Source organism: Styela clava, chromosome 5, assembly GCF_964204865.1.
Source record: "Styela clava chromosome 5, kaStyClav1.hap1.2, whole genome shotgun sequence".
Taxonomy (NCBI): domain Eukaryota; kingdom Metazoa; phylum Chordata; class Ascidiacea; order Stolidobranchia; family Styelidae; genus Styela; species Styela clava.
In genome coordinates, this window is record NC_135254.1 from 20,067,000 (window position 1) to 20,082,908 (window position 15,909).

Genomic DNA, 15,909 nt, shown 5'->3' on the forward strand with positions numbered 1-15,909 from the left:
AGTCAGTACCACGAAAAGTTATTTCGTCACACCTAAAGAACGTTGATTAACCGTTACAGTACTTAGCCATGGCGCGAAATATTTTCTAATTGGCACGCAAACGCTAGGTTTGAGAAGAACTATCTATCACACGTTTGACAAAATTCAAGCGAGAGGGAGATCAGCCGTTTTTTGTTACCATAAAGCACTGGATTATTAAATTGTTATTTTATACCGTTTTCAGATTTTATTTACCATAGAAAATATCTAGATATTCATTTTGAAATTGTTTTTTGGTTGAATAATATTATACACCTCGGAACGGACGAAATGGTGCAGCGATAGAAAGCTGAGCTGCAATATTTTGGAACAGTTGGGAGTTACAAATATGAATACTGATTCACCACTAAGCACGCCGACAAAATGTGGCTGCGCCGGCGGGATTGTAGTGTCTTGTGGAACGGAAACAGTAACACGAAATAAGTCGAGGCTACAACAAAAAAGATTGAAACGTTCGAGGACATCAACGGCAGTTGTAGAGTGCCCAATGTGTACCCATGAGCAGTTGCAAAACCACGGGTGCCTCGATAAGAAATCGGATAAAATAGATATGAACTTAACGACAGAAATTCCGCTGACAGAGACTGATAGCTCAACGGAAAAAAGGTGGTATGACACGATGTTACGGGGGCTTGGGATATGGAGCGTAAAAAAACGAAATCGAAGTCCCAAATGTCGTGTTGCACGAATAAATTCGACGCACGCTGACACCGTTTACGAAGTTTCTAACATATGTACGAACAATAACTGTAAATCAGTTAATCGATGCGAATCAAATCATAGTTCTCAGGGCACAGATGAATCGATCACTCAGATGCCGTCGGCGGAAGTTACCGGAACATTGAATCTAAATAAAGAAGATTCAAAATTAAGTGACTGTAAACTCAATACAAGCCATACGGTGCATAAACACCCAGACTCTAGTGTTGAAGGTAAAATTCCCATAGGTGGCGGCTACTCCGAATCTGACACGCATTTTTCGACCGGAATTGGCGTTAATTGCATGTCGGAGACACCGCCTACGGCTGTGATGCGCAGGGCAAAATTGGTAGCAGGCGATACTCAATCGGAACAACGACTGCATTCAGACAGCAGTGGTCCAGGTCAAAAATTACCACGTCTTCCATATAGTGAAACAGGAAATGACGACAAGAAATCCACTCCCAGTACCGCCGACAATAACAAACGCCGTCGAGGCAAAAGGAAATACTTTTCTTCACCAATTCATAAAAAAGACTCAACGCGGGTAAGAATTGTTAGTCAATACTTGATAGTGGTCACGATAGAGCGAACCTATATTACTAGACCAGAAAGTAAAGTATAATGGAATATGAGAAATGATCTCTAGATTCAAGCCATAAGTATATTCATACCACCGCCGTCGAGGTGTACAGTCACTTTGATAAATTGGATTGTGAATTGCTCAAAGCAAAGTAGCGTTTGTCAGTTTTGAAACGTATCATTATAGAGGTTTATCTTTGCAATTATTTTATAATGAATGGTTGTGAAGGAAATTTTGGCGTGACATAAAAATTTATGTCTATTATTTTTATAACAATATAATACATTCCTGTTTTAAAAAAGTTGTGGATAAATGAACATGGAATATGGCCACCACTTCTGTTAACTTGTCATTAACTCTTTCGCATCAATATTGATGGACTCATGTATCCCTAATCTGGCGATTCTCGGGGCAATATTAGCATAATAATCATAAGTAAATACATACTAATTTATGTGTTATTGCTAAACAGAAACTCGATAAATAGTCGTACAAGTCGATGAACAACGCTTACATACATCACATCATACAATACTTTTACGCTATCCGTGGTATCACAATTAAATAGTACGTTATCGTAATCATAACTTTCATTTCAAACCCATAAATCAAGCATCGTGGTAAAGAGAATAAACCAGAATTATTTTGGAGATGAGAATGGGAATTCAGTTTCTACCTAATACAGGTCTCGATAATACGAAACTACCGACTTAAAAATATCGTGTTCTCTTCCATTTTAACGGCAGGAAAGAAACAAGGTACAGTCAACGTATGTTTCCTTCCAAGACGACCTGGTTGATGATGCCTATATGAACATTGACTCTCGTCAAGACATTATGTCCATCTCTGTGAGGTCTGATTCGTTTAGCAGCGGGTCGCCTTTCCAGCAATCACCATCATCAATGAACGACGACGTTTTTGGCACAGAGTCTTACATTGGCGCCACGCTGCCAGTAACCTACGCCAATGAGTCAGATCGGATGGGCGGAACTAAAAAAGACCTGGAAGATGTTAGAATAGCCAACTTATTTCAACGAGTGAATACGGCGTTCGATCCCGAGTCTCACAGCGCCCATTACGAACAGTATAACGCGGGTAAATTCGGCCAGAAGGGTCGAATGTATACATCCGATATCAGGCATAGAAGAATGGATCACAATTTAGGAAATTCAAAATGTCGAGTTCATAACTGTACTAACAGAGCCCATACGGTAAGTTCATAAATTGTAATTCATAGATATGGCAACGCTGCTTATGACTACTGACAGCTATTCAACAAGACTTTAATTTGACATTACTAGAACACTGTTCGGGCAGAATAAACAATATTCAATGGATATAGTATAAGTTTCAGCGACTTAAACAAAGCTAATTGAAAATCATGGTTGGGTGGTTAATAATAGAGTTTTTAATTAAAACGGAGAACTGTCTATTATCGTAACAAATCGTGCTCGCTTTTACTGCGAAGCTTTAACATAGAAAATATGTCAGCCAAAATCTATATAACTAATTTAGAGCGAATTTAATGATTCCCATAGGCGGAAATATTGGTTGTTTGGAAATTTGATTGTGTTCCGCTTCAAGAAATTCATAAAATTAATTTGCCACACCCAGCCATTTGATGTACCTAAATAAGCAAGAGGCTTTCGTTGGTACATATCATTTTGTTGTTTGGTCGTTGAAAACAAGACGCAAAGCAGTTAGTTTGATTTACAACGCTCCAGAATGAATTTTTGAATTATCGTATTGAATATAGTCTACAAATTATATTTTTCCATTTTGAAGGAAAACCAAGTCGAGCATATAGAGACAATAATGGCAAGTGCAGATCTACATGCCTCGTTAGACAACGCTATAAGCATTCTGAATGAGTCTACAAGGCTTCTCTTGCCAAATGATAACAGCGAATGGAACCATTATGATTTTAATACGAAGAACCAGTCGACATTTTCGAACGGAGCGGGACTGCACCAGCAGATCCGATCCAGAACTTACTCTACTTGTTCGCGATTGGAAACAATTGCAGAAGAAAATGACAAGTCAGAAGAAACTGTTATTGATGGAAATTTCAATAGTAAGCCAGCATGTTATTATATAAATTAGTTAGGAATTTGTTCAGCCTTAAAACGGTTCGATAACGGTCTAACTGTCAATCTAAGATAAGACCAAAAACCCTTATTCGTTACAAGCAAAACTTAGACAGCGATGAGGAGTATGTTTAATAGATCACCAAAAGTTACTAACATGGGGTCAATGAACCAGTTCGCTTTAATTTATTTCATTTCTCCGTTTTAACATACGAGATTTGAGAAAGGAAGTTTCCAAACGAAAGTTTGTAATAACGGACAAACGTTCAATGTTTATTTTATTCTATTAAAATTAGGTGAACCACTTTCAATTGTGTAAAACGCAATTTTCAATTTGACCAGACATAGCGCCGCAAAGTCAACAACCGCATCGATAATAAAACGAATTGAATCGAACATGTGCCAAACTTGGGATACTAACCCTTGTATGAGACATGTTTGAAGCTGTACTTTCATCGGAACCTCTTAAAATCAAACAAAATAGTTACCTCCGGCTATAGATCAGACCTGCAATTAGCCCTTGCTTTTAGCACGTCGACGCTAATTTGTCTGACGATATGTGACCATATAGCCGTCTTATTTGTTTTCTTTATCGAAAATTGGGCAGATGCTTCAAGACCAAGTACCAATTAGATATCTCATATTGTATAATTTCTCTCGTTTAATTAGACTCGGGTGACACAATGAGCTGCACGTTCAGTGAATCATCAGAATATGACAAGTTGTACCTGCACACTTCAAGGTAAGTCAAACTTTTCCTTGGCCATGTTACGTGCACGATATTGAACGTAACCATGAACACAATAAAAAAAATACCACAAAAACTTACACAACTATTATTTAATACGACTACATAGAAGCTGCAATCGCGAGGTTGTTACGGAATGATTAATCGACGGACCAGAAACGAAAAAATTACATTTCATACACCTATTTTCATTCGCCTGAGTTTAGTCTATGTGTTTGTTTTTCACAGGCCAAACTCCTTCTTCAGTTCCGCGACCACATTTACCCGTGATTCTGATTCAATCACGTCGTCTCTCTACCGCCATCATTCAGAAGGTCCGATCATCGGATTACACAAACAAAAAGGTTCGATAAGCGCATTCTCCAGTGGTGCAACAAGAAACAACAGCACATCTACCATCTCAGTTCGTAGTCTTCAAAGACGAAAGAATGCGGGAATGAATAGTGGAAATTTATCCAGCCCAATATCCAATGATAACTGTGCAGCTTGTGAATGGGTGAACAGAGCCCAAATACAATCCTCCACAACAATTCCTACAGCGGAATGGAAATGGATTACAAAAGAGATGACCCCTTGCCTCAACAAAACGCACATACACCCGTGGGGCATGTGTAGTGAACAACAAAATCAGCCAGTCCTTTGCCACAGTCACTACCTACAATATTACCAATATCTGCAAAATGACCACTACAAGGACAATAGAGGAAGAAGACTACACTCAGCATCATCACAAGCAGATTCTGTTATCGATTACGATATCCATGAAGTGATGAGCAGTATGGATGAATTGGCTTTATCAAGTGCTGAAAGTGGTGTTACAAATATTAAACGTTCCATTGTCAAAAACGAACAATTATTTTCGGACGGGAATAATCAAGTCACCATGTCCCAATCTAACATGCGGGCACAATGCTTGGACATAAGGTTGCATAGAAAGCAGTCCTACCATAAACACTCAGACACTGACGTTTCAGTAAACAGCGACTCTGCATTTTCTACTAATGGATCTCTTACTCCCTCTACAAGAGACGGTGTAAATACCGACAGAGACTCGGTAGATTCTATTGCAGAGACCAATGATTTGAATGATCATGATGATGCAACACTTAATGAAGCAGGTGGCGCATCACATATTGGAAGCTCAGTTATTAACCACAGTAAGTAACCTAGGACTCTGATTTAAAAGGATGAGGCCAGTTTGATTGCATGAGCAGAATTTTTTTTTGACTTTCCTGTAACTTTTCATTGAAATACTTTGGAGAATATTGCTTCAAACAATGATAAATTCCATTATACCAATTCAAAAAAGAACTGTTCCTTTTAATATTATCAAGTTGAATATTATCCATAATTCCACTATTCATTCTTTTTTCTTAAAACCCTGGATAAAAAAATAGGTTCAAATTTATTGCATGAACACATCATCTAATGAACGGGTTCTACAAAACCCCCCTTTTTTTTTTGCTTATCGTGGAAAGTATCAATATACTAAATTTATTACGCCTCCTCTAAACTTCGACAATGAGCGAATCCCCCATTAAAGAACTTCTTTAAAACTTACAGATCCATGGGAACAAGCGGAATACAGCAACAATTCAAACGCCGAGTGTCATCCAGTTTTACGCACAATTCAAGCATCTGTCGACTACTTGCCGAGGGGCAAAAGAACACAATCATATGATGATGCAAGATCAGGCAATGACTTTACTAAAGACCCTTTGTCAAGCTGTGAAAAGAGATACTCTGTTGTGAGCTCTCTCGGTTCCTACCCTGTTGCACTAATCTCTGACCCGCTCGGAGATTCAGCTGTTCACCTGCAAGACAGTTCTTCATCACACTCAACTCATTTGTCATCCGACAGTTTCTATAGTTCTGGAACGTCATTTGGTGACAAAGAAACATGTTTGATAGATGGGGCATTGGCAACAGATGTGCTCAGTCGAAGTTCCTCTGAAACGAGTTTGAAGTCTGAAGGTACATTATGTTTGAGTGAGTATGCTAGATCGCAACAAAATGTCTCTCTGTTTTCCATTCCAAGCTTCCCTCAGATAAGTGAGTTGTGCTCTCCAACTCATTATCAAAACACCACCAAGAAGACCCTCCATGAATCCTTAATTACAGAATCAAACAACTTTGACGAGTTTCAAGAATGGGTGGAAAAAGCAGAAATCACAGAAAGTGTGCTCGAGTCATTCTTAAATTCCAGCCTTGCTCACATGAAAATAATGGAATCTATGGAATTATCTAATACGCAGTCTGAAAAATCAAATGCTCCAGTCCAAAATACAGACACACTGACAAGTTCATCTGGATCTTCTGACACGAATACACTTGGTAGTGGTTCGAGTGGAAGTACATATGCAACCTCATCTTTACGATCATATAGAAGCAGATTCAACACTTTTGACTCTAGTTCCTGTGTCAGCACAGACGACACGGGTGACACAGTGATTGATCAATATATGCTGAGACCCAATTATCGACTTGATGACATTGATGAATCTCCAGCTGGTCAGAATTATATTTCTCAAAGCAAAAAAACTGCAGATGCCAACAAAATAAGATACCAGTCTTCTGCATTCCATTATCAAAACTTAGAGTTGCCATCACCCCAGTATTGCGAAGAACAGCAAACACTACATCATGGGACAAGTACAGATAAGTTGTCAAGCAAAATTGATTTGGAGAATGGAGCAATCCACATTGCTGTGACAAAAGATGTCACCAAAAACACCCAAATCATTGTTACCAGTCCAAGAACGAGGTCTTCTAGCATGTCTTGTATCATGACTTCAGTAACAAAAACATCATGCATTGTTCGTCAAACAAAAAGCCTTCCAAGAATATCATTGAATCACTATCAGGATGAAGTGAAAGAAACGGGTTGCTCAATCTCCTTCTCTCCGTCAAAAATGAACGCCAACACATTTCAACCACCTTTGACACCAGTTTATGGGCCAGTGCTTCAAACTAAGGTCCAATCAATGATGAAAAATTGTGCAAACATTGACAGTGTAATAACATCATTACGGGAGTCTCTAAAGACTGCAACAAACTCAGATACTGGGGATTTTGTGGATAAAAAACTTATTGAGTTGAGTGATATTCTGAAGCAAAAGGATGAAATGATTAACCAACTTCATAGAATGCTACTGGCGTGCTCAGTTCCTGATAAATCTATAGGACATCATAAGTATCAAATAAATGCAACACTTTAAAATCACAGCAATTCTCTAACTACAATACCTATAAGTAAAGGTGTACGAAATGTGCCAACACAAGTTTCACAATTAATATTCTTTATATGTCTTCTATAAAACCTTCCGCAGCAAGAATATGATGCAAATTGATTGAGTATTCCTATTAGTTTTCCTCCATAATTAAAACTTGAGATCGCGAGCTTAGAGTTAGCATCAATTATTAAATCAAGGTCAACATAAACTGCCTCAGGTTTATTTAAATTGTGAATATTATACAACTCCTACCTCAACTTATTTTACAGAGTATTCCACAAAATTCTTTGCCAGCTGATACCTCCAACATTCATCATCGAGGTGAATTAAATAATAGTTATATCAAGGTGGTACGCTTCGTGTCATTTGGCGTGCAAGCAACACAACTTCTAAGTGTTCAAGACCATATTTCTTTAGTGTTTGTGTTTTTGGTCATGTTACTAAGTACACTTGTAGACATAAAATACTCATACATATGTTGACCAAACAAGAGGTTTTCATTGGGAGCCTGCTCCATTAATAAAATCTGAGTTACAATCATAATGCAAGTGCTGTTTTTTTACTTTTGCACTAATCTCAATATCAGTAAAAAGCACTGGAGATCTGGCATCCCTTTATGCTTACCAAAGTTAATTATTCATTGTGATGGCTAATACTACAAAATGCAGTGAACCATATTGCACAAAAGTGTAATATTACTGACGCAAGAATTAAATTATTTCAATAAATATTTTCAAACATAATGCATGAATCTTTTTTTACCGTTTTTCTTCTGGTTATTATTATGCTATTATGTGCCACTGTTGTGTTTTTAATTTAAGGTTATTGCTATTCTTTTGAATTACAAACATGCCATTTGAATTATGTTCCTTCAATAAAAGTATTATATAAACATAGAAATTGTGTTTTTATTTGAAAAAAAAACTTTTTTGATTCTGTGATTTTATGCTGTGAGTGTTGGAATGGAATGGAAATATACAACAACGAATAATGGCATGTGCAGCTTTAACAGTTTTAAGATATAGGAATCATAGGATATATTATATTTGATAATTTGTATTATACGAATCAAAGGCAAGTAACATGTGGTCAGCAAAACTTTTTAATATGGTCTGTAACAGAATAGTATGCCATTACTTTTGAATGCTTTTTTATTTGTAAGGACACCATCGGCATTTTGGACATTGTGATATATGTCACATCAAGATCACGATTTCCCTGGCAAGGATTTAATAATGTCATATCACTTTATTGGTGCAGTGTCTGTGTTGTAATTAATAAAGTTTAAATGTCTACTGTTTAGTAAAAACGGAAGGTAAATTGTAAAATGCAGATATACAATGTGTACATAATTTGTCAACAATTTATATCAAGAGAAAGTGATATACAAAACAATCTGCTAGATACGATAGTATCGTGTGCGATTATGGGTTGCAGATATTTGTGAAAGGTGTCTCTGAAGAATAAAAATACAACACATATATCTTTCTCAATTAAAAATGGCTCGTCGATTAGACACTTCTTCGGTAAGTATCGGAGTATCTCAAACCAATGCCTGATCGATATCGTGGACTACAGGAACTATGTGCATGAACATTTAATAAATCTGGAAAATCATGCAAGAAAAACAATTATTTTGGACAGCACATACTCCTGTGAGCAATGACAGATTCCAGAAATCAGCTTACAAGTGAGCATTCGCGAAGTCAACTGCAAGTTGCTAAAAACTATATAGTTGGTATAAGTTCCGGCTTTCAGTATCACCATAATTTTTCGTTTTGTCCCATTGCGATAAACATTTGCACGCCTCTAATTTAAATGATATTATTTATATTGATTCTTGATCCTTTGTAATATCATATATCAGTATTTATGTTTTAAGGAAGTGCATTTAGAATAGAATACGTACACAGTTCATATACTGCAAAATTGACATCGATGTTTGGGAAAAAGGGAAACTTTCTTCCTACATAGATTCATTTCAATCAGTTTTTGTCTGTTCACATTAGTTTCATGAATGAAATTAAATAAGTACTTTTCCCTTATTTTTCCACTTTTTGAAATACATACTAGGTGTTTATTATTACTTATCGATTTTAATCGGTAAGTATGTTGACTTGATATATTTGTCTGTCTGTTAGATGCACGCGATATCTCACGAAAGCGAGATTGAATCGGCTCCAGATTTTGCATGTGCATTCATAATATCTCGGACCAGAAGCCTATTGATTTTGTGCGAATTATGCCGTATAATTAGCGAGTTATTAATTAGTGATGGAACACAAGGTGTCACTATGGAGTAAGAGCGCTGTTTTGGGGATCCCCTAACTTTCGATCGATAATTCTTCGGTCTCTGACCGATATTCTCGTTTATCATGTTGTGCTACAATGCTCTAAAGACAAAACTGAAAAAAAAAATGAAGACAAAACAAAAATCTGACCTTGAGAGCTTCTGTGAAGTTATTTAGTTTCAAGTAACAGCATCCCATGTTGAAGAATATCACAGCCGAAGGTTCTGCGATTCGCTTGAAAAGTTTCAAAGCTTGCTCATATTCTCTTGATTCACAGGCCTATATAAAAATAAATTACACAAATGCATTAAACCATTTCTGGTTCGCTTGAGGAACACTGCTTGAAAAATAAGAAATATCCTAAAATCCCATAAGTCAAGCATGAATTATTCAGACAAATTCACTAAATTAACTAACTGTTCAAACTTCCAATGTCAAAACAACATTTTAATGCAGAGTTAGTAATGTGCATGAAGTTCTGTTTTATCCCTTGAAATTAAAAACAACCGAAAACCAACTAAAAACCTATAAAAGTTTTTATTATCTATAATATAATTTTTCTAAGCAAACACTATATAACAAAGCATTGGGAATTCTGAGAACCGATCGAGAGGAAATCAAACAATAAACCCAGATAGCAACAATTGTTGATCAATACACAATTGACAATTTACTACCATTTTTGAAAGCATGAACATGTGGAAATATAGCATTAATTGTCGAGTTTTTAATGTTCCTATGAAGTTTTCTATTTTGATCTGTTAATTAATATACTTACATTTATTCCTTCCATATGAAGTGTGATATTCTGCTTAGAAGACATTGTTATGAAGTTGAAAGAAAATAATGTCAAAATTTATTCACCAAGATATCTGTAGTCAAATAAAATATTATAATATGGTAATATACATTGGCAATCTCATAGGCTAAATGAGAAATGTAACAAGAGTATTTTGACCCGAATTTCGAACCTGCAATCTTCCAATCAACGGGCAAGCAATAAAGCAATATTCCGCATATTTGGATGTTACAGACTTCACTTTAATCCTTATAATATTTTTATAGCACAAATAGACCTCCATCAAAATCTACTCTAGCATGATTTAATTTGGAAGCAATATTTCTATTTTGTAGTATTGTTTATTTACAAGTATCTGAAACATTGCTATATAAGCACATTACCTATGTGGTACTATTTGGTGAGGTCTTTTGAGGTGTACTTCATGACTTATTTTTCAAGTTATAAAAAAAGTTATTGAGGAACTGTCTGGAAGAATTCGGGATGGGGACCACTGATACAAGTTTGAAATATGGATCAGTGATCAAATTATTAAAATTAGAAATATAGTTAAATAATTTTTCATGTTCCATCATTCAATAACCAACCACCAAGTGATGTATGTAATAATGGCATATATCAAATGGATTAAATTATTATATTTAAAAACTACATTAACAGTTCGAATTCTGTGCAATAAGCCTACAAGGGTCATCCTGAATAAGACACACAACATCAATTGAATTATATCCACATACTGAAACATACAATCGCTTTATTCCAGTATTCTCAGATTTAACAGCAATTACAGTATTACCTAGTACCGTACTGTAGTATAAATGTATCTTCAGATCTTTCTGTCTTTGCTATTAAATTTCTGGACCGGGGTCTGTTCCGGTAATTGAGGGTCCGTTCCGGTAATTTAAAGGAACCACATTGCCCACCTCAATTACTGAATTATTACACTCTACAGCTCTAGGTCTGAGTGAGGCGTGAACCCCAGACGTATCTTATAATCTGTGATGCTAACACAGTTACCGTAACTTCAGAACTTCATGCAGCAATGTCTAACGCTTTGGCCGCTAGACCATCTCTGGATTCTCGGTTACTGTTAACTTATATGAAATACTGTTATATGAAATTTTTAAACTCAGAAACTGCGAATTGGCACAATAATAAAATTCAAAAGTAAAATTGTTCTTTCTGCTATTCCCCTGTTGTTCGTTAGGTTAGGTCAGCAGGTTGAGATCAAATGCCAGAATCATTTCAGAATGGACCGACCCTCTGATCTGCTGATCGTTACTATTTCATCAGTTTCATGTCAAAGAACACCAACCAACCAAAAAATGCACCTGCATTCTAATGATTCTATAACCCTACACTGCTGCAACATGCCCTAAGTTCATATTTATCCCAGATTTCTGCTCAAGTCGCCAGTCCATGCAAGGCATGTTTGAAAACGCTCGCATTCGCTAATATAGCAACGTGGGCACGTAAACATTTATTAACGCACGTATCATATTCTAGCTAGTAGTAACCTCAGTACAGGTTAACAAAGTACCGGTATTCGTTTCAAAATGTGGATTTGAAATAAAGAGAGTAAATAAGACCAGGAACTACTCTTGAAGAACCCAAACCACACGGCTCAGGAACCAGAAATTTGGGGGTTTTCTGAATGTTGTAAATCGTAATATGATCGAGTAAAAAGTAATAATTAACCAGGGCTGAGAATCTTAGAAACAAATGTGTCTAAGAATCGGAACAAAATTTTGTAGATTAGGTAGTAATATATATTTTTTCAATATGTGTTCAAACGAGGTAACAATATGCATTACATTAAATGTCACCACCCAATATACTTCTCATCACCATCGTATATTCCATTAATTTAGCATCAGTAGTATCCAATTCATTCCAATACATCCACTAGCGCAGTTTTATTACCTCCTCCCCAACTGATTACGCCATATTTCAAATGAGAATATATAAGAACTCTATTTACAGTTTTCAATGTATCGATATGATCGATACCGAGGATTCGATTAATTTATACAGTATTCCGAGAGATTGTGAAACTTTTTGACATAACTGATCTTTATGACACTTTCATATCGGGTTTTCATCTAGAATTACACCCAAATACTCAATATTAATACATTTTGATCTTCCTATTTTTTCACTGTCAATTTGGAGATGGAACTGCCAAAAATTGGCCGGAACCAAAGACCAGGAATTTAGTTTTTGAATGGCCTAAACATAATTTATTACTTTTTAGCCAGAGGTTGACCATCTCGAGTTTTTTTATTGATCGAAAGCTGTAGTTTTTCACTGCGTGTAGCACAATCAATCAGCGCGGCATTATATGCGAAAAGAGTCTAGTCTAAGCTAGTTTCTGTTGGTAAGTCATTGATATGTCGTATATTATATATATATATATCAGAGTTGAATCAATTGTAATTTGTAATTGAACACGTAGAGGACATAGCCATCGTTTCGTTGTTATGTTGTCCTTTGACACGGTTTGAAGAAATCGCTTTTCTCTTTGATTACTGGACCAACTGCTTTGAAATTTTCAGTGGTTAAAGATAAAAATTTCTACAGAATGCTTTTTTTTTGCCCCATTGCTTTTGATGACGTCTTCAAAATTGTTGCCCGTTAGGTGGCGTCCATATATATATATATGCCCATATATTTGAGCATAGCTCTCTTGTTGTAATTGATGTAATTAATTACAGTTTTTCATGTAATTGTAATGTAATTGAGCCATTTTCATTCTGTGTAATTGTAAATGTAATTGTATTTTGCTTAAATTTTGGGTCATTTACACTTTCAATTAGACCAGGGATCACCGAACTACGGCGTCCTTTCATCTGGCCCGCAATAACACGAAAAATTATTATTTTGTCCATGGGAACACTGGCTGTCTGGTTTGATTTTTGCTACGCGAAACTCGGATATTTTTTTAGGGTAGTGGCGTCAAGGGATTTACTTTTGCTTATGTTTCCATCTACAGAATACCTGTTATTCATTTAGCATATCTACATTCAATTTTTCAAAGAGGCCAGTCCCAATAAAATTCAGTTTAATACTGCGGCTGCAGATATTCTTGCAAATCAATATTTCAGGAATTTTGTAATTCACATTGAAAATCAATGTGATGAAGAATTGTCAGCTGATATAGAACAATTGGTATCATATGATATTAACCTATTGGTGCGGATGTTGTCATACAAATTCACAAATAAACTTTCGTCACGGATCTATGGTAAATCATCCTCATCATTTTCTGCCGGGTTACGCGGGGACCTCGAGAGACAACTTCAAACTTGTGTCACCTCCTCTAAAACATAGCTTGTCTCTGTTGAAACCTTTTTTTCTCAACTTCTTTAATAAAAATAATAGTTCTCTGATTGATATGAGTTTTATTTGAATTGAAATCACTGCAAACATCCCAGACACCAATGGGTCATAATACATATTTGTAACATCGCAAAATTGTTATAAGATAGTGGACATCATACATGAGGTAATCTTCAAATTAGCTTACACAATCTATCACAAGATAAAAAAATGTTTTTTATTGTGGGTGACATAAATATCAACCTCATTGCTAATATTAATTTCACAAAGCAATATTTGAATATGCTCCAGTCCCATGCCACAATTCCATTAATAGCACACCCAACCAGAGTAACTAGCAGTTCTGCAACCTTACTCGATCATATATACACTAATATATATGATAAGACTATGAAGCCAATTGTGTTAGTTGATAATTTGACTGATCACTATCCCATATTCTGCCACACTGAATTAGAACATATACCTCCCAAGCGTGTCCAAGAGATGAGGCGAACAGTTCAATCCTGACAATTTTTTGAACGAAGCTCAAACCGTACTTGATAATGAAATCTCTTCTCCACCAGTTGGAGCTGATAATTTTAACACATTATTTGCTGCATTCATCAACAAACTCGTATATTCAATTGACAAACATGCCCCATTAAAAAAAATTAAGTCGAAAAGAACGCCGGTTGATGCAAAAAAACGTGGATCACCTCTGGGATTTCACGACCTGCTAAAATTCGGGACAAAATGCACAAATTTTTATTCATAAATGGCACTGATGTTGAAAAGCGGCAGTATAAAAAATACTCCAATACCCTGTCTCATATTAAAAATAGAGCCAAACATGATTATTATGCTGAATGTTTTGACAAACATAAGAATGATTCTAAAAAGACCTGGAATACCATAAACTCTATTATCAATCAAAAAAGTAAGAAATCCTATCCTAACTCGTTATATGATTAGAATCAAAATGAATCCATTCAAGATCCAAATGGCACGTGTAACATTTTTATTACATATTTTTCCCAAATTGGTCTTTCTCTTGCCTCCTCATTCTCCAATAATAACAAACATGAGTTTTTTAGGTATTTGAATTCCCCTAATAGATCATCTAAGTTCTTGAAGATCACCACCCCTTCTAAGATTGGAGCTGTTATAAGTTCTCTTCAAACTGAAAAAGCTGAGGGGCATGACCATATCTCCATATACTTACTCAAAATGTTAAAACCTATAGTTAGTCCAATTTTATGTAGATATTTCAATACCTCTATGACTAGAGGAATATTTCCATCCCATCTAAAGGTTGCCAGAGTAGTACCTGTGTAACAAGGATAATGTGTCAAATTATCGTTCCATCTCAATTTTATCCTGCATTTCGATTCTTTTTGAAAAATTATTACTAAAACGCTTAAATTCTTTTCTGTATAAATATTCAATACTAAATAATGATCAATTCGGCTTTCGTAATGGCCACTGCACATCTCATGCAATACTTGACATTGTTAGTAAATATTATAATATTATAGATGAAGGTTTAGTAGGTTGCAGTATATTTTTAGATTTAAAAAAGCATTTGACACGGTAGATCATAACATTTCAATTAGTAAATTGAACCATTATGGTGTTCGTGGTGTTGTAAACAAGTTGTTACTTATCGATCTTAAGATCGTTAAGTATGTTGATAGGTATTTGTCTGTCTGTTTGTCTGTTAGATGAACGCGATATCTCAAGGAGGCAAGGTGGAATCTGCTCCAAATTTTGCATGTGCATTTATCACATCTCGGACCAGAAGCCTATTGATTTTGGATGAATTATGTCGTATATTTAGCGAGTTATTAATTAATTAGTGATGGGACACGCGGTGTCACTATAGAGTCATGATTCGAAACCGCAGTTTCGATCGATAAGTCTTCGGTCTCCGACCGATATTCTCGTTTGCTAGTTACTTAGAAGGTTGATATCAATTTGTTTGTTTCGCTAGTTCTGAATCTCGAAGAGAAAGGGTGTCAGTGGGGGTTCCTCAAGGCTCAGTATTAGGACCTACTTTTTTTCCAATCCACATTAAGGATATAATCAATGCCACCAGTGCTTTAATAAACC

The 15,909-nt window shown here is 35.8% G+C and overlaps 2 protein-coding genes across 3 annotated transcripts in view; one reads left to right on the top strand and one right to left on the bottom strand.

Annotated features, from left to right (window-relative positions):
- LOC120343996 (neutrophil cytosol factor 2-like) overlaps positions 1 to 11,299 on the bottom strand; it is a 45,766-nt gene extending 34,467 nt beyond the window's left edge. The window contains exons 1-3 of one of the 2 annotated variants that reach the window (XM_039413065.2): positions 11,276 to 11,298; positions 10,459 to 10,552; positions 9,831 to 9,959 (exon numbers count right to left, since the gene is read on the bottom strand). In XM_039413065.2, coding sequence (XP_039268999.2) covers positions 9,831 to 9,959; positions 10,459 to 10,503 — 174 coding nt within the window. In that variant the 5' untranslated portion in view covers positions 10,504 to 10,552; positions 11,276 to 11,298. Of the gene's footprint in view, positions 1 to 9,830; positions 9,960 to 10,458; positions 10,553 to 11,275 lie in introns of both variants that reach the window. The other variant, XM_078113098.1, reaches the window with a different exon arrangement.
- On the top strand, positions 218 to 8,289 carry LOC120343971 (uncharacterized). The gene is made up of 6 exons (XM_039413027.2): positions 218 to 1,285; positions 2,068 to 2,532; positions 3,107 to 3,395; positions 4,078 to 4,150; positions 4,385 to 5,313; positions 5,720 to 8,289. The coding sequence occupies exons 1-6, from the start codon at positions 368 to 370 to the stop codon at positions 7,372 to 7,374; spliced, it is 4,329 nt and encodes a 1,442-aa protein (XP_039268961.2). The 5' UTR covers positions 218 to 367; the 3' UTR covers positions 7,375 to 8,289.
- Positions 11,300 to 15,909: the final 4,610 nt, after the last annotated feature.

Excerpts from the sequence above, each read along its gene's own strand:
- LOC120343971 (XM_039413027.2), top strand. The coding sequence starts at position 368 with ATGAATACTGATTCACCACTAAGCACGCCGACAAAATGTGGCTGCGCC. Across the intron at positions 1,286-2,067 it reads ATAAAAAAGACTCAACGCGG|GAAAGAAACAAGGTACAGTC; the intron begins GTAAGAATTGTT and ends TTTTAACGGCAG. Across the intron at positions 4,151-4,384 it reads TTGTACCTGCACACTTCAAG|GCCAAACTCCTTCTTCAGTT; the intron begins GTAAGTCAAACT and ends TGTTTTTCACAG.